General features: G+C 47.0%; 1 protein-coding gene across 2 annotated transcripts in view; it reads left to right on the top strand.

Annotated features, from left to right (window-relative positions):
• Nucleotides 1–23699, top strand: part of LOC141174663 (serine/threonine-protein kinase Nek11-like) — a 490513-nt gene that overhangs the window by 286289 nt on the left and 180525 nt on the right. For both annotated transcript variants that reach the window (XM_073659587.1, XM_073659586.1), the window contains exon 7: nucleotides 14072–14221. In XM_073659587.1, the coding sequence (XP_073515688.1) occupies nucleotides 14072–14221 (150 nt within the window). The remainder of the gene's footprint in view (nucleotides 1–14071; nucleotides 14222–23699) is intronic.

Raw genomic sequence — 23699 nt, 5'->3', positions numbered from 1 at the left:
ATGCATCTAGCTCCTCATCAGATAGAGTTTGTTCAGCATTACACAGTAATACAAGCAGGTAAAACACAAGGAAAATGTGAAAAGTTGACATGTAAATTGAACTACATCTATATGAACATCAGGGTAAATAAGACAGAGTGAAAAAATTATGCACAAAACTTTATAGCAACATTTAGTGACAAAAGGACCTCAAAATATAGTAGGGAGTCAAAATGACTCCCTTCAGTAGTTCTTGGTAAATTTTGAAAAAAACGCGCAAATTTTTCACCAAAATTATTTATTCTCACAAAATCTTTTTTCACATCATATTTGAGGAAAAGTCACCGAGTTTCAAGCCGGAATTCTGAAAAATGTAGTCACAGAAGAGAAATAAAAAACGAAAGGAGTCAAAATGACTCCATCAGTAGTTCTAGTGAGTTGTGCTTGTTTCCCAGACATAATTATCTTGCTTTTTATTAAGAGATACTGCTGAATCCCAGTTTCTTCATCCTTTGCGATTAAACCACATTTTCTATAGCCATTCCCTTTAGATATTGCAAGGAGGCAATTTTTGGCATTTTTATAGCATTGTTTTGAAAGAGAAAAATGTTCTAAGAGTTATCTTATCTGCTAATGACTCGCCTCCAGGGCCGTGGGGTACTCGGCAGCCGGGCCTCTGGTTGCCGGGGGATATCACAGTGGCTGGCCCGGTCCGTGACCCAGGGCGGTCAGTGAAATGGGAGAATACTTTTATATGGGGTTTTTGGGATTTTTCGTGACGCCACCTGTGGTGTCTGGTGAGGATCACCAGCACTGCAACAGTCCTCTGAGGCAGATGGTAGGGCAGCTTGTGATGGAATGGCTCCCCACAGGTGGAGCGGGCCTCAGGGCAGCGTGGGGGATGTACTAGATGGCGGTGCAGGGGTGAGACGGCAGGATGGTCCTGGAGGAAGGACGCACACTCACACGGTGGTAAGCTTCAGTACCTTTACTGGTGATGCTGCAGGCACGGTCCAGGGTACTCCAGGTGAAGGGCGCACTTCTGGACTCTCCTCAATGAGCGGGTATAAGGCCTCCTGATCCGTTGCTTTGTCCTCTAAGCTTCTGGCCAGCCTGGAGCTGGGCTTAGCTTGGTTACCGTCTCTCTCTGCACCTGCTGACCTGGTGGTAGGGCCTTCTCTTTGGAGATCACTCTCCCTGGACGCTGGGACCTCTGTGACTCCTAGCCCTGGTACTGCTATCAGCATTTGGTCAACCTGGGACCTGTAGTTCTTCAGGGGTTCCGGTGGTTCCTACTGGGTATAAGGAGTCCCTGTAGGCGCGGACCCGGTCTCCGGTATATAACGGGGTGAGCTTACTATGCTCCTCTGTCCCCTTAGCTCCACTCTCCTTTTCCTCTCACCGTCGACCACACTCGGGGCCCTCACTACTTGGCAGCTGGCGTGCCGCGTCTTCACCGCTCTCTGAGCTTCGGCACGGTCTCTGCTCACTCTGAGCTGTGTTCCTCTCTGAACACTAACTTCCAACAAACTGAGCTGCCTGGCTCCACCTTCCCTATACACTGTGTGCAGAATTATTAGGCAAATGCGTATTTTGATCACTTTAATACTTTTTATACATGGTGTCCTACTCCAAGCTGCATAGTCTTGAGAGCCAACTACCAATTAAGTAAATCTGGTGATGTGCATCTCTGTAATGAGGAGGGGTGTTGACTAATGACATCGACACCCTATATAAGGTGTGATTAATTATTAGGCAACTTCCTTTCCTTTGGCAAAATGGGTCAGAAGAGAGATTTGACGGGCTCCGAAAAGTCCAAAATTGTGAGATGTCTTGCAGAGGGATGCAGCAGTCTTGAAATTTCCAAAATTTTGAAGTGTGATCACTGAACAATCAAGCGTTTCATGGCAAATAGCCAACAGGGTCGCAAGAAGCGTGTTGGCCAAAAAAGGCGCAAAATAACTGCCCATGAATTGAGGAAAATCAAGCGTGAAGCTGCCAAGATGCCATTCGCCACCAGTTTTGCCATATTTCAGAGCTGCAACGTTACTGGAGTATCAAAAAGCACAAGGTGTGCGATACTCAGGGACATGGCCAAGGTAAGAGAGGCTGAAAAATGGCCACCTCTGAACAAGAAACATAAGATAAAATGTCAAGAATGGGCCAAGAAATATCTTAAGACTGATTTTTCAAAGGTTTTATGGACTGATGAAATGAGAGTGACTCTTGATGGGCCAGATGGATGGGCCAGAGGCTGGATCAGTAAAGGGCAGAGAGCTCCACTACGACTCAGACACCAGCAAGGTGGAGGTGGGGTACTGGTATGGGCTGGTATCATCAAAGATGAACTTGTGGGACCTTTTCGGGTTGAGGATGGAGTGAAGCTCAACTCCCAGACCTACTGCAAGTTTCCGGAAGACAACTTCTTCAAGCAGTGGTACAGGAAGAAGTCGGTATCGTTCAAGAAAAACATGATTTTCATGCAGGACAATGCTCCATCACATGCATCCAACTACTCCACAGCGTGGATGGCCAGTAAAGGTCTAAAAGAAGAAAAAATAAATGACATGGCGCCCTTGTTCACCTGATCTGAACCCCATAGAGAACCTGTGGTTCATCATAAAATGTGAGATCTACAAGGAGGGAAAACAGTACACCTCTTGGAGCAGTGTCTGGGAGGCTGTGGTGGCTGCTGCACGCAATGTTGATCGAAAACAGATCAAGCAACTGACAGAATCTATGGATGGAGGCTGCTGAGTGTCATCATAAAGAAAGGTGGCTATATTCATCACTAATTTTTTTGGGTTTTGTTTTTGCATGACAGAAATGTATATTTCTAAATTTTGTGCACTGATATTGGTTTACCTGGTAAAAATAAACAAGTGAGATGGGATTATATCTGGTTTTTATTAAGTTGCCTAATAATTCTGCACAGTAATAGTTACCTGCACAAACAGATATCCTCCTAAGATAGCCAAATCTAAAAAAAAAACACTCCAACTTCCAAAAATATTAAGCTTGGATATTTATGAGTCTTTTGGGTTGATTGAGAACATAGTTGTTGATCAATAATAAAAATAATCCTCTAAAATACAACTTGCCTAATAATTCTGCACACAGTGTATATGTCCCTAGCGGGCTCCCTCTGCTGGTCTGAGGTGGAAGGTGGAGGTGTATGAATGTAGTGAGGGCCTCTTGTGGAGAAGTCCATCCATGCACCCTTCTGGGTTCTGTGGCACCAATGCGCAGCAGGGGCGCTACACTAAGATACAGTAACTTGTCAATTATTACTGCACAGTTGTATGTGAGGATAGATTAAGAGTAACAAATATAAGTTCAGCTCTCCGTAATAGACATCCTAAGGTGTTCGGAGCACAGGAAAACGCTGCGTCAGAGCATAGGTCAATCACATAAACAGGAAAAAAATGGACTTGTGAACAAACTTCTTTCTTTATTCTCCAAAAAGTGCTCGATAGAGGATAAAACAGAATCAGCGCTGTAGGCTACATGATATGCGACATTGACGTGTTTCAGGTGTCTTAAGAGAGTACTTGGCAGCAGTGATAAAAGTTGTCAGCCAGGTTGTCAATGCCAAAGTAAATCTATGACCTAAATTGATATCTATACTACACCATGTATCTCAAGAATGGGCTGCCCTAATGTTTTTGTCAGTAGAAGGGTGGCCACTCATGAATGACTCCTTTAGTTGATGTCATGGGGTCACTATACGTGGTAGCCTGGCAGCTCTTAATAATGCTTCCATGACAGGTTTTGCAATAGCCTCTCCATCTACCAGGTCCCAGGGGGTGCCCAGACCTTCACCCTTTAACCACTGTATAGGTATTTGGACTTACACAGGGGCCCCTGGGTTTGGTTCATGGAGCAGCTGCTGGCTTGTGGAGCGGTCTGTAGAGCATGGTCAGGAAGCTGCTTTAATACTAGGAGGTCACAAACAGAATCGTCAGGCAGAAAGATAGTCTGACCACAGGACAAGTTCAGAAACAGGAAACCAACAGGCTGAACAGGAGCTGAATAACCGGAGGGAACCATAGCAAGTATAAACTATAACTGGCAAAGTTTAAGTAGTGTGTGGTGCTGTCCCATTGGCCACAGCAAGGAGCTAATTACTCCTGCTGAACAGCATACTGCCTAACTGGGACGCAACCACAGGTCCAGGCTAAACTTGTTTTTCTGTCTGGACAGAGCCTGCACCACACAGCTTCTGGTCATCACGTCTTCTCCATTACCCGCGCCACCCACAAAATGAATACGACGGAACCTAGTTAGAGAGGCAGATGTTGCTGGAGCCGGCAGGGCTGACGTCACTGACGCGCCCCCTGGGCCGCGCGTGTGTGGGGATACCCGGAACCGGACCCGTTGTGGATGCTTGGGGTTGTAGTCCTTGCGTGGCGGGGACCCGGTCCGTGCCCAGGGCGGGCAAACCAAATGGCAGTCTATATGCTGAATGTCCGACTACGCCACCCGTGGATTGCGATCAGAATGAACCGCCGCTGCAGGGCAGACCGCTGAGGCTGGTTTTGGGAGTGCAGCAGGGGATAGTATAACTCCCCACGGGAGGAGTGTAGCCTCAGGGCAGCAAGTGTGGATGTAGGGGGTGATGGTGCGCGGGAGCAGCAGAAACGACACAGAGTCCTGTAATGCAGTCCAGGGTATTTATTCACAGTTCTTTATCCACGTTACTACAGCTGGTTATAACGTCCCTCGTCGCACTGTGCTCACCAAGTGAGGGGCTCGGCCTACTCCCAGATAACTTTTGAGCGTTTCACAGGACCCCCTTTGTGTGTCTTTTCTCTGGCCTGTCATACCCCGCCAGTGACCTCACTTCTGTCCGGCTGCTTCGGGCCTTCTCTGGTAAACCTTGGCGCCAGTTTCCCTGACCCTATATGGTGCCTTCCTAGCGGGTGTAGCGAGGGGCTGCGCCACATGAAATGTCACAGCCTCCGGTTTCTAGCTGAGGGTAATTCCCCGCCTCCACTAGTTTCGGGGACCGTTCTCCCCCTTTGGCCTGACCCCCCTACGCAGGTAGATTCGGGCGTGCGGTGGCAACTCGCCGGTCCACATTCCTGGGGTCCCTTCGTTCCTTGTTCCTGGAGCCTTCTCCGCTCCTCTTCCTTCCTTCTCCTTCCTCCAGGCTCCGGCCTTTCTCTTACGCCCGCCTGCGGAGCAGAGCCCATGCAGAGCCTCTGCTCCCACCTCCTGCTCCCTCTTCTCTCTGTCTGAACTGACTTCTCTCTTTGTCTCTAAGATGGTGCCCACCTTTTATACCTCCTTCTAGTTGCACCCAGGAACTGCTCTCTCCCTGCTCCTGCACTACAGGGTTCCCCCTTCCTCGGTGTTCCCTCCCCCCACTCCAGCCAGGGACAGGGACTGTCGTGCTCTACTTGGAGCATATCGGTCGCTCTGGCCCCCGGAAATGTGGTGTAATGCATGCAGGTGTCGGGGTCCTGATCCACACTCCATCCTTACCTGGAAGTGAGATATCACACATCTGGATGAGATGCAATACCTCTGTAGCAACCGAGCCCTCGGGGTGCTACATCACCACCAGGCGCACCAGGGAAAGAGTCGGGGCCCTTGATGAACGGGGGGGGAAGGCTTGCTGTCAGGGACACCAACACCGTATGGGGCCCGTGAGTGGGGGGCCCCCCTCAAATACTCACCTCTCCTCGTTCCCCGCTGGCTGCTGCTCCGGTCTACTCTCTTCCATGTCTTCTGACTTAGCTAATTGATGATTGTGCTGAGAGTTTGACCTCCACCAATCTAATACTGAATGATAAAATTCTACCTGCCTGGCGTCACCACTAGGGGGGGGGCCTATGAGCTAGCTTCATGTTATTTGTATGTTGACCCCAATAATAAGCAGTACGCAGCAAACTCCCCCTAGTGGCAATTGCAGCCAGTTAGAATTTTACAATTCACTTTTACATCCAAGCACGGATTTGAAGTCCTATAGCAGAAAGACTAAGAAAAAAATGCAACAAAAGCCAATTTTCACTATACGCTGTCCTATAGTGTACATGCAGAGGGACTATGTTCTTTGCAGGCAGGAGGGCAGTCTTTCATAGAAATGAACCGCATTTGCCCTCAGTATCACATTGCGAGCCATGCTGTCTACCCACAGAATAAATTGGCCAAAATGGGTGAAAATAACTTTTCTGAACATAATCATTAGACTATTATTAGTTACTAGATGGTGGCCCGATTCTAACGCATCGGGTATTCTAGAATATGTATGCGGTACACCGGGCGCAATCAGCGAGTGTTGTTTAAATTTGGCCCCAAAATCGCTGATTGTTCGCGGCCGGCAACTGCGACCAATCAGCAAAACGATGTTTAAATTTGGCGGCAATATTGGTGATTGGTCGCGGGTGGCGGCCGCGACCAATCAGCGAACTGTGTTAGTGTGGACCGGAGAGCTTGTTTAAATTTGGCGCTAAAATCGCTGATTAGTCGTGACCGCGACCAATCAACAAAACGGTGTTTAAATTTGGCGCCAATATCGCTGATTGGTCGCGGCCGGCGGTCGCGACCAATCAGCAGAGCGGGGTTTAAATTTGGCGCCAATAATGCTGATTGGTTGCGGCCGGTGACCGCGACCAATCAGCAGAGCGGTGTTTAAATTTGGCGCCAATGTCGCTGATTGGTCGCGGCCGGCGGTCGCGACCAATCAGCAGAGCGGTGTTTAAATTTGGCACCAATAATGCAGATTGGTCGCGGCCGGCGACTGCGACCAATCAGCAGAGGGGTGTTTAAATTTGGCGCCAATATCGCTGATTGGTCGCGGCCGGCGGTCGCGACCAATCAGCAGAGCGGGGTTTAAATTTGGCGCCAATAATGCTGATTGGTTGCGGCCGGCGACCGCGACCAATCAGCAGAGCGGTGTTTAAATTTGGCGCCAATGTCGCTGATTGGTTGCGGCCGGCGGTCGCGACCAATCAGCAGAGCGGTGTTTAAATTTGGCGCCAATATCGCTGATTGGTCGCGGCTGGCGGTCGCGACCAATCAGCAGAGCGGTGTTTAAATTTGGCGCCAATAATGCTGATTGGTCGCGGCCGGCGACTGCGACCAATCTTCAGAGGGGTGTTTAAATTTGGCGCCAATATCGCTGATTGGTCGCGGCCGGTGACCGCGAGCAATCAGGAGAGCGTTGTTTAAATTTGGTGCCATTAATGCTGATTGGTTGCGGCCGGCGACCGCGACCAATCAGCAAAGCAGTGTTTAAATTTGGCGCCAATAATGCTGATTAGTTGCGGCCGGCGGCCGCGACCAATCAGCAGAGCGTTGTTTAAATTTGGCGCCAATCTCGCGACCAATCAGCGAACCGTATTACTGAGGACCGGGCAGCTGCGCCGTCCTTCCCAAGCCGCTGATCTCCCGACGGTAGCCGCATGCAGGTCAGCGGCGCCGCCCGTCGGGGTACTTGTGCTGCCAGCAGCGGGGAGATGAGAGGCTAGCGCCGCTCATCTCCCGGCTGCATCGCCGCTGACCTCCGTCCTGAAGATGAGCCGCTAATGGCCATCTTTTTCTGAAATACCGCGTCGCTGATTGGCCGCGGCCGGACCAATTAGCGATGTGGGATTTCCTGGACAGAAAAACAGACAGAAAGACAGACAGACGGGATAAGAAGATTATATATATTAGAAGAGCATAAATGTATTATTATTTTTTTTGTATTGATGGATAACCTCTTTATCAGGCTGTCACAGACTTTATTGTAAAAACATAAATCTATATTTTTAGAAGTGGAGAAACAAGAGCAACGTGATATCAAAATATTCTCTGCTCCAAAAATGAAATGTTTGTTCTCTTCTGTGGATGTTTCATCTGTGTCGTGTGTGTGCTGGAGCAGAATTTTATGCCCTGCTATATCAAAGAATATTTTATTTCTAACATAAGACCCTGATCGCAACGTGAAACATTTTCAAATACTTGTGAAGAAGCTACAACTGCTCCTGTAACATCTCCGGTTGCCAGAAAATGTAATAAAAAGTGTATGTAGTCAAGAGGGAGACTTAGGGTGGTCCTATGTGTGAGAGCCTGCAGCAGGGAGTACAGCTATGGAAGGTGTAGAGCCCAGGGTGGTCCTATATGTAAGTATTGAGAGCCTACACTGGGGAGTGTAGTTATAAAAGGTGTAGAGCCCAGGGTGGTCCTATATGTAAGTAGTGAGAGCCTGCACCGGGGAGTGTAGCTTTAGATACCATAGAGCTCAGGGTGGTCCTATATGTAAGTAGTGAGAGCCTGCAGCAGGGAGTGTAGTTATAGAAGGTGTAGCGCTCAGGGTGGTCCTATATGTAAGTAGTGAGAGCCTGCACCGGGGAGTGTAGCTTTAGACGCCATAGAGCTCAGGGTGGTCCCATTTGTAAGTAGTGAGAGCCTGCAGCAGGGAGTGTAGTTATAGAAGGTGTAGAGCTCAGGGTGGTCCTATATGTAAGTAGTGAGAGCCTGCACCAGGGAGTGTAGTTATAGAAGGTTAGGAGCCCAGGGTGGTCCTATGTGTAAGTAGTGATATCCCTGCACCAGAGAGTGTAGCTATAGGCGGTGTAGAGCTCAGGGGGGTCCTATATGTAAGTAGTGAGAGCCTGCACCGTGTAGCTATAAAAGGTGTAGAGCCCAGGGTGTTCCTATATCTAAGTAGTGAGAGCCTGATCCAGGGAGTGTAGCTATAGATGGTGTAGAGCCCAGGGTGGTCCGATATGTAAGTAGTGAGAGCCTACACCGGGGAGTGTAGCTTTAGACGCCATAGAGCTCAGGGTGGTCCTATATGTAAGTAGTGAGAGCCTGCAGCAGGGATTGTAGTTATAGAAGGTGTAGAGCTCAGGGTGGTCCTATATGTAAGTAGTGAGAGCCTGCACCGGGGAGTGTAGTTATAGAAGGTTAGGAGCCCAGGGTGGTCCTATGTGTAAGTAGTGATATCCTGCACCGGGGAGTGTAGCTTTACACGCCGTAGAGCTCAGGGTGGTCCTATATGTAAGTAGTGAGAGCCTGCACCGGGGAGTGTAGCTACAGGCAGTGTAGAGCCCAGGGTGGTCCTATGTGTAAGTAGTGAGAGCCTGCAGCAGAGAGGGTAGCTATAGAAGGTGTAGGGCCCAGGGTGGTTCTATATATAAGTACTGAGAGCCTGTACCTAGGAGTGTAGCTATACAGTCATGGCCAAAAGTATTGAGAATGAGACAAATAGTAATTTTTCCAAAGTTTACTGCTTCGTTTTTTTGTAATGGCAATTTGTATATACTCCTGAATGTCAGAGTGATCAGCTTAACAGCAATTACTGTACTTGCAAAGTCAATATTTGCCCAGAAAATGAACTTTAACCCCCAAAACACATTTCAACATCATTGCAGTCCTGCCTTAAAATGAACAGCTAACATCGTTTTAGTGATTGATCCATTAACACAGGTGTGGGTGTTGATGAGGACAGGGCTGGCGATCAATCAGTCATGATTAAGTAAGAATGACATCACTGGACACTTTAAAAGGAGGCTGGTTCTTGGTATCATTGTTTCTCTTCAGTTAACCATGGTTATCTCTAAAGAAACACGTGCAGCCATCATTGCGCTGCACAAAAATGGCCTAACAGGGAAGAGTATCGCAGCTACAAAGATTGCACCTCAGTCAACAATCTATCGCATCATCAAGAACTTCAAGGAGAGAGCTTCCATTGTTGTCAAAAAGGCTCCAGGGCGCCCAAGAAAGACCAGCAAGCGCCAGGACCGTATCTTCAAACTGTTTCAGCTGCGGGATCGGACTACCAGCAGTGCCGAGCTTGCTCAGGAATGGCAGCAGGCTGGTGTGAGTGCTTCTGCACGCACTGTGAGGCGGAGACTCTTTGAGCAAGGGCTGGTTTCAAGGAGGGCAGCAAAGAAGACACTTCTCTCCAGAAAAAACATCAGGGACCGACTGATATTCTGCAAAAGGTACAGGGAGTGGACTGCTGAGGACTGGGGCAAAGTCATTTTCTCTGATGAATCCCCTTTTCGATTGTTTGGGACATCTGGAAAACAGCTTATTCGGAGAAGAAGAGGTGAGCGCTACCATCAGTCTTGTCTCATGCCAACTGTAAAGCATCCTGAAACCATTCATGTGTGGGGTTGCTTCTCAGCCAAGGGAATCGGCTCACTCACAGTCTTGCCTAAAAACACAGCCATAAATAAAGAATGGTACCAGAATGTCCTCCAAGAGCAACTTCTCCCAACCGTCCAAGAGCAGTTTGGCGCCCAACAATGCCTTTTCCAGCATAATGGAGCACCTTGCCATAAAGCAAAGGTGATAACTAAATGGCTCATGGAACAAAACATAGAGATTTTGGGTCCATGGCCTGGAAACTCCCCAGATCTTAATCCCATTGAGAACTTGTGGTCAATCATCAAGAGACGGGTGGACAAACAAAAACCAACAAATTCTGGCTAAATGCAAGCATTGATTATGCAAGAATGGACTGCTATCAGTCAGGATTTGGTCCAAAAGTTGATTGAGAGCATGCCAGGGAGAATTACAGAGGTCTTGAAGAAGAAGGGGCAACACTGCAAATATTGACTTGCTGCATTAACTCATTCTAACTGTCAATATAACCTATTGGTACTCATAATATGATTGCAATTATATTTCTGTATGTGATATAAACATCAGACAAACACTAATAAAAACCAGAGGCCAGCAGATCATGTGAAAATATAATTTTGGTGTCATTCTCAAAACTTTTGGCCATGACTGTACATGGTGTAGAGCCCAGGGTGGTCCTATATGTAAATAGTGATCCAGGGAATGTAGCTATCAGGGTGGAGAAGTAGCAAATGTTCCTGTATTAGAAATGGAACATTATATGGGGGGTCCTGTAACATATTTGCATTTGGGCTCTGGACCTTCAAGTTTTCTCTTTGGCTCACACAATGGGGTATGTGGCCTAAAGGCCTATATCCCCAAAAGTCGATGGTGGGATGGAATGAACCAGCATCTGGAGAGAAGATGGTCCCATCTTTCTGTAATGTTCTCCGTCTCATTTGTGCACGCAAATTATTGTATTTTTTGCCTTTGCCTGGCACAAACCTAAAAAATAATTACGGTAAGACTAGCACAAAGACCATCTTCTGAAGCCCTGGTTTCCATCCTTTCCCCAGCGGACTACGTTTTTGATGTGTGTATTTTTTGCGTACAAAGTGCCCCTGTCACAGAATCTCCGTCCTCGGTACAAATATTCCCAATGACACTAAGCTGAGGATCATCCGTTCCAGGACGTCCTCGGTTTGTGCTCAACAATAATAAGACGTTGGGGATTAATCAGTGGTCGCTTTTGGCAATGCCGTTGTATTGTCAATTTGTCACATTAATCAAAGAGACATCGGCTCACGCTTATTCTTCACTGGAGACAATTGTCATTTATGGGTATTGTCTAGGGGAGGTAGGAGCTGAGGCTTATGTTTCCATCTCTGTGTCAGATAAGACTATCTGTAAGCTTGACTAGATGACATCTCGGAAGTTGGATCTTGGTAAATTCATTTCAAGGAAAAGAATGGATGAAATATACAATGTACTTTTAGGTATAGTATTACATCTTACTGCAGTTCGGTCCCATTCCAAGGACAACTACTACCAAAAAATGGAGCAGAGCAGTGCCTGGTAAACTATGGAAGGGGAAAGACGCTCATTGGAGCACTATGGCTTCTTCAGTCTACCGATCTCTGAGAGTCCTTGGTGTGGGACCACTCACAATCAGATATTGATGGCAAATCCTGTGATTGTCATGGTCAAAATGTGACCGCAAAAGGGCATTGGAAAAACAATTGCAGATGCTAAGGGTTACATCAAAAATGCATAAGCCAAGACTTTTGTCCACATGTTTGTGTTGACCATTGTCTGTCCCTTGCTGTGTCACTGTATGTGTCTGTTGCATTTTTGCAACTTTTCCATCCCTTGCTGTTACCCTAAGATTGAATGTGACTGGTCTGTGCACAGTCATAGCCATTAGGTGGAGGGCATTAGAGAAGGCCAAGAAATATTTTTAGAAGGAGATTGTCACAGTGGGATATAAGGAAGGATGCGGCTGACAGAGCAGGGAAATGAGTCTGTCCGCCGGCTGCCAATGTGAGGATAATTAGAAGAGCACAGGTCTCACATGGTGGTGTGAATACCTGGACCAATTATAAATATAGAAGTTCAGGCAGGAGGACTGGGGTACATTATACCACCATAGTGTACCCCTCTCAAAATATCGGATCTGCAGATAAAATTTACCTTCTGGGCACCGGTGCGGAGGGTTCCACCATTTTATCCTGTCTATTAGTGTACATTGATTGCTTTGGCACAAATTCTTTGGGTTTTTCCTCCATGGTCTTTAGTCTTCGTAATTAGATAACAAGTTCCCTGCAGCAGGAACTTCCCATCACGGCAGTATATATTCTGTCACATTAAGAAATAACCCGTCTTTCATTGATTTATTTATTCCTCTTGCTGATTGACCGGTAGAGATCTTTCTCTAAAATTCCAGCACAATGTTATTAAGGGCTCAAAGTGAGAATTTGCTGCAGATATCATTGTGAAGAAGGAGCGAGGCGACTGCACATTTTACCCTTTGTAAAGTGTGACATTCACACCCACATATGCAACATAAACATGCAGCGGATCTGAAATCCGCACTGCCTGTCAATTTATGCTGCGGATAATTTTTGCCAATCTGCAAATGATGATCTACCCCAAAGACAAGTATTTAATATTAAAGTGCAAGAAAACCTCATTAAAGGGGTTCTCCTGGACTTTGATATCAATGACATATCCTTAGCATAGGTCATAAATATCAGATTAGTGGAGGCCTTGAATGTAGTGGCAGGATCGGGGGCCTTGCCTTTTGGGTCTGGGTCAGGCACCTTGTTGACGAGGGGGCCGGCCTAGGCCTTATCTGTGGAGCCTGGGTCGGGGGTTTTGTCCAGAGGGGCTGGGTCAAGGGGGCAGAGTTGGGGGCATTATCCATGAGGCTAGGGACCTTGTCTGATGGGCTGTGTTGGGGGCCTTGTTGTGGGGGCTAGATCAAGGCCTTGTCTGAAGAAGCCAGGTCATGGGTCTTTTCCATATTTCTTCAGGGGGCCTTTTCCATGAGGGCAGGTCAGAGGGCCTTTTCCGTGAGGGCCAGGTCAGAGGGCCTTTTCCATGAGGGCCAGGTCAGAGGGCCTTTCCGTGAGGGCCAGGTCAGAGGGCCTTTTCCGTGAAGGCCAGGTCAGAGGGCCTTTCCGTGAGGGCCAGGTCAGAGGGCCTTTTCCGAGGTGGGCCGGTCAGGACCTTTTCCTAGGGGGCCGGGTTGGGTGCCTTGTCCAAGGGGGCTGAGTCTTTTAGTTTCGGAAGTGAACAGTGTACAGAGATGGAACAGCCCAGCTCCATACATTGCAGTAGCTATTCTAGGGTACTGCAGCTCAGCTCTCATTTACTTCAGTGGGAGCTGAGGTGCATGATTTCTTATATCATGACATGCATAGAGTCCCAAGAGCTGCAAAAAGTGTCCATATTGTCCCTGAGCCACAGTGTTACCACCTTAAATTAAAGAGGACCTGTCACCAGGTAAAAAATCCCCAGGTTGTGCTCTTCTTGAATTCCTGCTACTCCCCTGAGTAGTATTTTTTTTCAAATTCTGTACAGTTCCAGAGACATTGTCCTTTATATTTTGTGTTAATTTTTATGTTCTTTGTGAAGGGGGTGTGACTCACAGGGTAATAATGCAGAGCAGCCAGATACGCCCCAGAGGATCCTGTGTGCACCGCCCCCTTGATAAAGACCATAAAAATATGCACTACATAAAAAGGCCCATATCTCTGGAACTGCATGGAAGGATTAAAAAAACAACAAAAAACAGAATACTCAGGGGGCAGCGGGAGTAAAATAAAAACAAAAACAAGCCACTTTTTACCTGGTGACAGGTCCTCTATAAGTGATATTAATAAACTTATCATTCCAATAACTGCATTAGCTCTGCTACATCTGTAGCAGTATTTAGTAATTATACATCTCTCTCTACCACTGCACTGTGCTGTACACAATGTATCATATCCTTTTCTTAGGATATTGATCGTCTTCTGCTTATTTGCAGGTCTCTGGGTTGTGTTCTCTATGAGATTTGCTCCCTGACTCGAGCCTTCGAGTGTCCGAGATGGATCAAACTCGTATCACTGATTGTGAATGGTCCCAGTCCTACCCTTCCCTCAAAATACTCGGCAGACCTTAACGACATCCTACAAAGGTGAGAGGATAACCTATATGAGATAGTATTATAATGAGAAACATCTATTGCTGTATTGCCTTGGTCTATGGGAAAAAAGCACAAATGCAGGGTCCATCTGCCATATCTATAAGGACCTCATGCACATTAGGTAAAATATACTGAAACCAGTGTTGGACTGGCCATCTGGCAATTCTGGCAATTGCCAAATGGGCTGGTACCTACACTGTGCCGCTCTGTCACTTGGTGTCTCCTGGTATCTTCCGCTGCGTATGGATCAATGCTGCACCCCTTCTCCCATGACTCCCACGTGACCTCCTTTTGTTCACATTCATGTTATGCATGTGAAGGATGAAAGAGGAGATGACGCCTCAGCCAGTCAGCTTGATCATTACCTACGGGCAGCCACTCTCGCAGGAGCCATTGCTCTCATATTATGTACCAACCTTTTGTGTGGCACTATATTAAATGCCTTTGAAAAGTCCAGATAGACACCTAGTCACACCCCTCCAGGGTAAGCCCGGCCCGTGGCGCAGCGAGTCCACATCCACTAGCGTTACATTCACCAACCAGGGTTAAAGTCGCATAGCAAATGTGGTACCAATATAGAAGAAGGGGACAACATCTGAGCCTGGAATTTAGAGGCCGGTAAGTTTAACCTCTACTGTGCTCAACATCTTTGAGGGTTTTCTAAGAGATGCTATCCTGGAGTATCTCAATAAGAACAACCTAATTTCCCAATATCAGCATATGTTTATGAGGGATATGTCCTGCAAACTAATCTGATCAGATTCTTTGAGGAGGTAAGTTCTAGATTGGACCAGGGGAACACAGTGGATGTTGTCTACTGAGTCTTCACTAGAGCCTCTGGTGGTGAGGATAGGCTGGGCTGCCGGTAGACACCAGGCACCACTTCAGGGCAGTTCCCAGGACTGCAGCAGCAGACTGGAGGGTCAGAGGCACAGGTATCAGGTACAGGAGAACGAGTTCAGACGGTCTGAGATCAGGACAGGCAACACAAGTTACAGAAAGCGGCACTGCAGATTTCAAAACCTCAATGCATTTCAAATTCTTTAGTGTTAGAAAAGGCCCAGCGGCGTGATATTTACATACAAGTCAGAAGCAAAAATATTCAATGAATAAGACAGTCATCTGAAACGCATTTGCATAATTTTTTAATGGTTTTTAGACATGCAGTTGCGACATCTTTTCTCTATTTTTGCACAATAAAGTATGGCTTTTATAGAAGATTCTGGTGCTGCATCACTGTTTTTTGCTTCTGCCTACCTCTCGCTGCATTACAAGTCACTGTGGATGGATCTTATGGGTGATCTTACTTTTTTTTTTACCTTATTGATTAAATACATATCATCCACTTTGCTGGTACTGTAATACGCTGTAATATGTTTTTTTTTGCATGAAAATATGCAGCAGAACTTAGCCTAGGTGAGTGCATCTTAAACTCAGACGCAGTTGCTGATTGTAAGTGAGGTGAGGATAGGGAGGCAGTTATCATAGAAGTGATCATATGCTGCACAGTCTTTCCTGGGGAGGGTGAGGAAAGCACAGTTTGTTTGTTTTTAAAACTTTTAAAATGGCAACCGGGGGACAAGGGGTTTTTGAAACCGGAAAACTGATTTAATGCTGCAACCTCGGCTGCTTGACTACAACTCAAATTGTCAAATCAGTCAGTGAGGATTTAGGGCACTTTTACATGGTGATATTTTGCATCAGTATTTGTTAACAGACGCCAGGAGTGGATCTAAAACACAGAAGAGGTGAAAGTGATTCAGTTATTATTTTTCTCTGTGTTTGTTCCCCTCTGGTTTTTAGTTTACAAAATACTGATGTAAAGTACTGCCTAAAATACTCACTGTGTGAATGAGGCGCGGAAGCTGCTTGTAATACTGTAATATAATGTAAGTCCTTATTCCAAGGATGAGTGCACACTTGCAGTTGCTGTGCTGAATGCTTGTCTTCTGTGCTCCATCTTCCCAGAGCAGGGGAAAAACTGCGGCTGGCAGATGTCCAGACATATGACTCAGTGATGACTCCAAAACAAAATAAATCAGACAGAAGCAAACAAAATAAATACACGAAGCATTGCAATTAGGTGTCAAACGTTCTCAACTTTATTTAAATTCACATGACACCGAAAATAGCACAACCCCCGACTCACGAAGAGTCACCCTCCAGCACTCAGGAGAGGAAAACCCCCTGTGGAGGAAACCTCTAGGGAACCATGCCTGGAGGGCTGCCCTTTCCTTGGGCTTAGAGAGTTAGTGCTGATATATAACAGTTTTAACTGCAGAATTTTACAATTTATACATTTTACAAGATTTTCAGAGAATAACATAACAAATTTTGACTATAAATGTGATAAATTGGATGTGGGAGAGATCTGGCTGTGATATCTGTCACACCATTGACTGCTAGAACGAATTTGGTTAATCTGATTGCCCAGGTGAATCTATCATTTCTCCCTTACAGATCCATGTCCAAGTCTCATGAAGTTGGACACTAGGTTAAAAGGATTGTTCGTTATGGATAACCCCTAATAGGATAAATATCCCCTCCCCTATAGGATAAATATCCCCTCCCCCCCCAATTTAGCACCCATTAAAGGGATAGATCCGTCCATGAACTCCCAAAGGATAGCAGCTCTTTGTAGAGGGTAACAGAAGGGGATCCTGTGCTGGGGACCCCCCTCTGTTAACTTCCCATGCACTGGGGGTGTCTAAAGCAGACAACCCCTTTCCCTGTTAGAACCTCCAAAATACACCAAGGTCGGCTCATTACGTGGGGTGGTCAAGCTCAAGGTCCCCAGGTGCATCAGTAATGGTGCTGATCATGGCAGCGCACACTTCTTTTATGGAATCTTCTTTATGACGTGTTTATGACCTCATAACATTGTCATGGTTACTACAGGGGCTATTACTGATGCAAGGCCCAAGTATTAACCCTTTCATCATTGGTAATTTGCTTTCATTATAGAGGCAAATAAGTGTAATTGTTACCAAGCAGGAGCCTTATTACTATGGCTTCCATTAGACACCATAAGAAATACAGATTACAGATTATTACGTGCAAGTGTTTCAGGAGTGTTTTGCACTTTTTAGATGCAGAGATTGGGCTTATAATTAGCACTTTACAAAGAAAAAAATTAAGAGGAAATTACTTGGAAAATAATATTATAAGGAATTGCATTTCAATCATTTTTCTAATATACATTCTACATAGTTGCATAGGCTGAAAAAACACCTAGGACCCCAAAGTTTAAACTATCTTCAAAGTTATTAATTTTCTATTGCTAGATTATTTATAACTCACAATGTCATGTTTTGTTAAAAAAGTATCCAGCCCTTTTTTAAATGCAGCTATAGTGTCGGCCATTACTACCTCTTGTGGTCATCATTCCACAGTCTGACTGCTATGACTGTAAAGAACCCTTTCCTATTTAGCTGCCAGAAATGACTTTCCTCCATGTGTAACAAATGTTCCATTACCCTTTGTAAGGTCCTGGAAAGTGATAAGTCATGTTCCAGTACTATGCATTGACCACATATGTACAGTGGGTACGGAAAGTATTCAGACCTCTTTACATTTTGCACTCTTTGTTTCATTGCAGCCATTTGGTAAATTCTAAACAGTTTTTTTTTCTCATTAAAGTACACTCTGCACCCCAATTTGACTGAAAAAAAAACAGAAATGTAGAATTTTTTGCAAATGTATTAAAAAAGAAAAACTGAAATATCACATGGTCATAAGTATTCAGACCCTTTGCTCAGTATTGAGTAGAAGCACCCTTTTGAGCTAGTACAGCCATGAGTCTTCTTGGGAATGATGCAACAAGTTTTTCACACCTGGATTTGGGGATCCTCTGCCATTCTTCCTTGCAGATCCTCTCCAGTTCCATCAGGTTGGATGGTGAACGGTGGTGGACAGCCATTTTCAGGTCTCTTCAGAGATGCTCAATTGGGTTCAGGTCAGGGCTCTGGCTGGGCCAGTCAAGAATGATCACAGAGTTGTTCTGAAGCCACTCCTTTGTTATTTTAGTTGTGTGCTTAGGGTCATTGTCTTGTTGGAAGGTGAACCTTTTGTCACAGAGTGCATCTTCTTACAGTCACCACTGTACTTACGAGAGCTTCAATCAGCAAGATATCTTGAGTAAACAGTATTTACTTCATACTGGATAAACATGAGATACAATTCAGTGTCACACAGTCCGTGTGCTGCTGACATAACACATACAGAGAAAAAAATACACAGGAAATAAAAGCAACCAACAATTGAGAGCTTCCTTCCCCACATTACAGCAAGCATATAACTTTACACACTATCGCCATCTGCTGTCTGGTTAGTATAAAGTCCTCCTTTCACTTATAATAAGTCCTAATCTGTTGCATATGCCAACACCTTTGGCCAAGTCTGAGGTCCAGAGCACTCTGGAAAAGGTTTTCATCCAGGATATCTCTGTACTTGGCTGCATTCGTGTTTCCTTCAATTCCAACCATTCATCCTGTCCTTGCAGCTGAAAAACACCCCCAATAGCATGCTGCTGCCACCACCATGTTTCACTGTTGGGATTGTATTGGGCAGGTGATGAGCAGTGCCTGGTTTTCTCTACACATGCCGCTTAGAATTATCACCAAAAAGTTCTATCTTCGTCTCATCAGACCACAGAATCTTATTTCTCATAGTCTGGGAGTCCTTCCTGTGTTTTTGAGCAAACTCTTTTATGTGTCTTGCGTTGAGGAGAGGCTTCTGTCTCACCACTCTGCCATAAAGGCACAACTGATGGAGGGCTGCAGTGATAGTTGACTTTGTGGAACTTTCTCCCATCTCCCTACAGCAACTCTGGAGCTCAGCCACAGTGATCTTGGGGTTCTTCTTTACCTCTCTCACCAAGGCTCTTCTCCCACGATTGCTCAGTTTGGCTGAACGGCCAGGTCTAGGAAGACCTCTGGTGGTCCCAAACTTCTTCCATTTAAGGATTATGGAGGCCACTGTGCTCTTAGGAACCTTGAGTAATGCAGAAATTCTTTTGCAACCTTGGTCAGATCTATGCCTTGCCACAATTCTGTCTCTGAGCCCCTTGGGCAGTTCCTTTGAGCTCATGATTCTCATTTGGTCTGACATGCACTGTGAGCTGTGAGGTCTTATATAGACAGGTGTGTGCCTTTCCAAATCAAGTCCTATCAGTTTAATTAAACACAGCTGGACTCCAATGAAGGAGTAGAATCATCTCAAGGAGGATCACAAGGAAATGGACAGCATGTGACTTAAATATGAGTGTCTGGGCAAAGGGTCTGAATACTTAGGACCATGTGATATTTCAGTTTTTCTTTTTTAATAAATTTGCAAAAATCTTTGCATTTCTGTTTTTTTTTCAGTGAAGATGGGGTGCAGAGTGTACTTTAATGAGAAAAAAAATGAACTTTTTAGAATTTACCAAATGGCTGCAATGAAACAAAGAGTGAAAAATGTAAAGGGGTCTGAATACTTTCCGTACCCACTGTATTTACACATATAAATGAGATCTTATAATAAAGTAATAATCTAGTTTCCGCCTTTGAATTTACTGTAAATTCCAAATATCCTCTTTAAAATGTGGAGCTCATTTTTGGATAAAAAATGTAAAAAAAAAAAATATTAGTAGAATTGAATAAAATAAACAGAACAGCCAAAGCAGTAAAAGGAACTTTAAAAATTCCCAAAATAATAAATTTAGAAACATAGCAAAAAGGCAATGGTATTTACCAGCCAAGGTCTCAAGGAAAATGCACACACAGGATACAGCATAATAAAACAGAACATTTTGGATAAGGTCTCCCATTTTTTCTATTGCCTTGATCCATTACTTTTAGATTGAGAACAGCTACGGAGCTAAAATCATTTTTACTTAAAGGGAATCTGTCAGCAATTTTTTGCTATTTCATCTGAGAGCAGCATAATGTAGGAACAGAGAACCTGAATCCAATGATGTATCACTTCGTTTACTGGGTGCAGCAGTTGTGACACAATCAGAGTTTTTAGATTTAGCAGTGCAGCAAAGCTGAGAAAGCTAATCCTTCCCACACCACAGCCAAACCCGCCCACCTCAGGCTCTCATGCACATAGCTATGGATAGTGAGGTACTTATCACAGAAGGGGGTGGATTCGGACCAGGGCTCATGCACCAGCTAGTCACAGCAATGTTAATCACAAGGTGCTTAAAGCTTCAGTCTAAGTAAATGTGACACCCCAGGGGTCTGGTTGCCACAGTAACGTAATGTTATGTCTGAGAGCAGGTGGGAGGTCCTTTAGTCAGGGATCCTGTGCATGCCACACCTCCTGCCCAGTCTTGGGAGGGGAAGAACTTCCCCTATAAAAACCTGGGGCTGAGGCAGGGTGAGTGAGTAGAAGAAGAGAAGAAGTAGAGACAGCATAGGAAGAAACAGCAGTTACAAGGAGTCAGGGGCTGGCAGCTGCAGAGTTCGCCCTGACTAAGAAGACTTTTTACCGGACCCGGAGTCCGAGGCTGTGGGAACTAATTCCTGCCCAGCAGCAGAATCCGTCAGGCAGGGGATTTCAGGTCCTCTGGCCCAGAAGCCCGAAGGCACGGTCACACGCGTGGGACCAGCACCGCCATCGTGGAGCGGAAGCCATTAGAAGGCCCCGAGTCACCGGCCATACGGGTGAGCACCACACGGTACACTCAGGGACGTGGGCTACTTACATCAGCTCCTAGCAAGGTAGCCAGAAGAGTACAGTCAGTTTGGGAGGCCTACAACTACGCCTGGCCAGGGGAGATCCCATCTGCTCAAGGACTGACCAGGCCCCATCCGCTAGCAAGTACTCCGGGAGGGTCTTTTGTTGTTACCAGTAAAGACCCTGAACTACACCGTACCGTCTCTGAGTGGTTCCTGCTACCCCCATCATCCACGTCGGCTGCCCTGAGGCCATACCCCTCCCGTTGGGGGTTATACTATCACGCTGCACAATCCCACCATCGGCCTCAGCGGTCTGCCCTGCAGCAGCAGCCCCCTGGCTGCACTCAACGGGTGGCGTAGTCATCAACCATTTACTACTAATGGACTGCCGTCTAGTTTGACTCCCTGGGCACGGACCGGGTCACCGCCACGAGACTACAACCCTCCACAGATCCGGCTCCGGGTAAGCTCCCGCATGCGCAGCGCAGCGCGACACAGGCCCAGGGGCGCGTCAACTTTGGCGTAGTCGGCAGGATTTCGTGCCCGCAACCACCGGGTACTGCGTGCCTGAAAAGCAAAGACTGTTCAAACTTACCAGTGGTGAAGATTCCCGCTATCTGTGGAGGTTTCCCGCCATCCGGCGCCATCTTCTACCTTCTTCCCGCCATCCGCGAAGTTTTCCCGCCATCCGGCGCCATCTTCGACCTTCTTCCCGCCATCCGTGGAGTTTTCCCGCCATTGGACGCCATCTTGAGGACGCCGCGCGGGAAGAAGAGGGGCGTGGACTCCGAAAGCGCGCGAGAACTGAAGCCCCGCCTCACGTCCGGACGTTGCGTAAGGTCCTGGAAGGAGCCCAGCAGACGCCGACGTCACAGGAGCGCGACGGAAGGTCCTCAACCCTGACGATCCACTGCGGAGCCGCGGCCTACGGAAGAGGATCATCGCAAGGTAGGCCACGGTCCACTAGGGGGGAGGAAGATGTCGGATACGGAGGAGAGCTTCACTGCCTCAACCCCCGCCAGCGCTACCGCTGCTGCAGTTATGCCCTTCACCATGCCCTATATCCCGGGAGCAGCTTGGCTACCCCAGTACTCAGGGGAGTCACATACCCTGCATGACTTTAGAGAAAAGCTGGATAGCCTCTTCCAGGTGTACCCCCTCACAGAAGAGCAAAAAGTGAGCATCCTGGTGGCCCAACTAACCGGGGCAGCCAAAAGAGAAGTAAAATCTTGGCCACCTGGGAGGAGGACTGTCGCAGAGATACTAACCCGGCTGAGGGACACCTTCGATACCCGCACCTCAGCCGAGATCAAGCTTAGATTCTACGGGTGCAAGCAGCGAGCGCATGAGAGTATAAGGGACTATGCACTAAACCTACAAGAGGCCCTGAGGGCCATAAAGCAGACCGACCCTGATGGGGTGGGAAACGAGGACAGGCTGTTGACTGAACAATTTATAGAGGGTTTATATTGCAATGCCCACCGAACCCAGTTGCGGGCAATGGCCTTACAGGATCCCCATCTGGACTTTGCACAGTTCAAGGATAGAGCTATCCGGGTGCTCCGAGAACCAGCACCGGGTGGCGTTGTGACCCACAGGCGCCCAGCTATCACTTACCACCAGGAGGCGGCGCCCTTGTCGACAGGGCCTGTGGGAGCTCATGCGCAGGCTTTGGACAATGACCCGGATCCAGACCTACACCATCAGGTCCAAGAGCTAGTTAAGAGCGTTGCTGCGCTAACCCGAACTGTGCAGTCTTTACAGGTTTCCACCCCAGGGAAGATCCAGCTGGCATCCGGACCGGAGGACATCCCGTGGCGTCGACCAAGGAGGACCCCACCGGCCAGAGGAAGACCCAGTGACCGATACAGCGAGGACGGACGACCCATCTGCCGCCGCTGCAATCAACCCGGACATATGGAAAGGTACTGTTCTTTAAACGGGCACAACCTGGGGTAGAGGGCCAACCCCCAGGAAAAAGATCACCAGGCCCATCGAACTGGCGCGACAGATATGTGGGAGGACGTCCAGTCTTGCCTGTGGTACTGGATGGCATTCCCATGAGTGCCCTACTGGATACCGGGTCACAGGTCACCACCATCCCGTACGTGCTCTTCAAGCAGTACTGGAATGACTCGGATATTACCCGCTACCCTGACGACGACTTGAGTATCATCGCCAGCAATGGCCAGCCCGTGCCACAGATCGGATTTAAAGAGGTGACCCTCAAAATCGGTAGAGTCGAACTGGCCGCACAGGGACTGATCATTGTAGATATTGATAAACATGAGAGTCACCCAAAAATAACTCTAGGAACTAACGTAATTGAAAATTGTCTTGCAGAGGTGATTTTCCTTTTACAGCAGGTTGCCAAGAACGCCAGCTCCGGCGAGCAGCGGGTGCTCCAGAAAGAGATCCGGGCACTGATGCAACGGCAACAAGTGGAACTCTCCGGCGGTGAGATTGGTAGCGTAAGAATGTGTGACCCTTTTCCTATTGCCATGCCCCCAAAAAGTGAAATGATGATTTGGTGCCGGGCAGCTATTGGTCTGAGAGGTAGAGATTACCAGGCAATGGTAGAACCAGTTTACTCAGACAGTAGGCCCACCATTTTGACAGCACGGGGGGTGGTCAATGTACGCCATGGGAGGGTGCCCGTTCGCATAATAAATATCGGGGAGAGGGAAGTGTACCTGCCCCGGTATGCCACGCTAGCCAAATTATATACCACTAATCAAAATTCTATACAATCTGTGGAACCCTTGCCTCCATCTCACCCGGAGGAAGGTAACGGCTCTAAGAAAGAC

This window comes from Phyllobates terribilis, unplaced genomic scaffold (genome assembly GCF_046119375.1).
Source record: "Phyllobates terribilis strain yellow unplaced genomic scaffold, ASM4611937v1 Scaffold_13__5_contigs__length_258822181, whole genome shotgun sequence".
NCBI classification, from domain to species: domain Eukaryota; kingdom Metazoa; phylum Chordata; class Amphibia; order Anura; family Dendrobatidae; genus Phyllobates; species Phyllobates terribilis.
The sequence above is the reverse complement of the archived record's forward strand: the minus strand, read 5'-3'. Positions and strand labels throughout refer to the sequence as shown.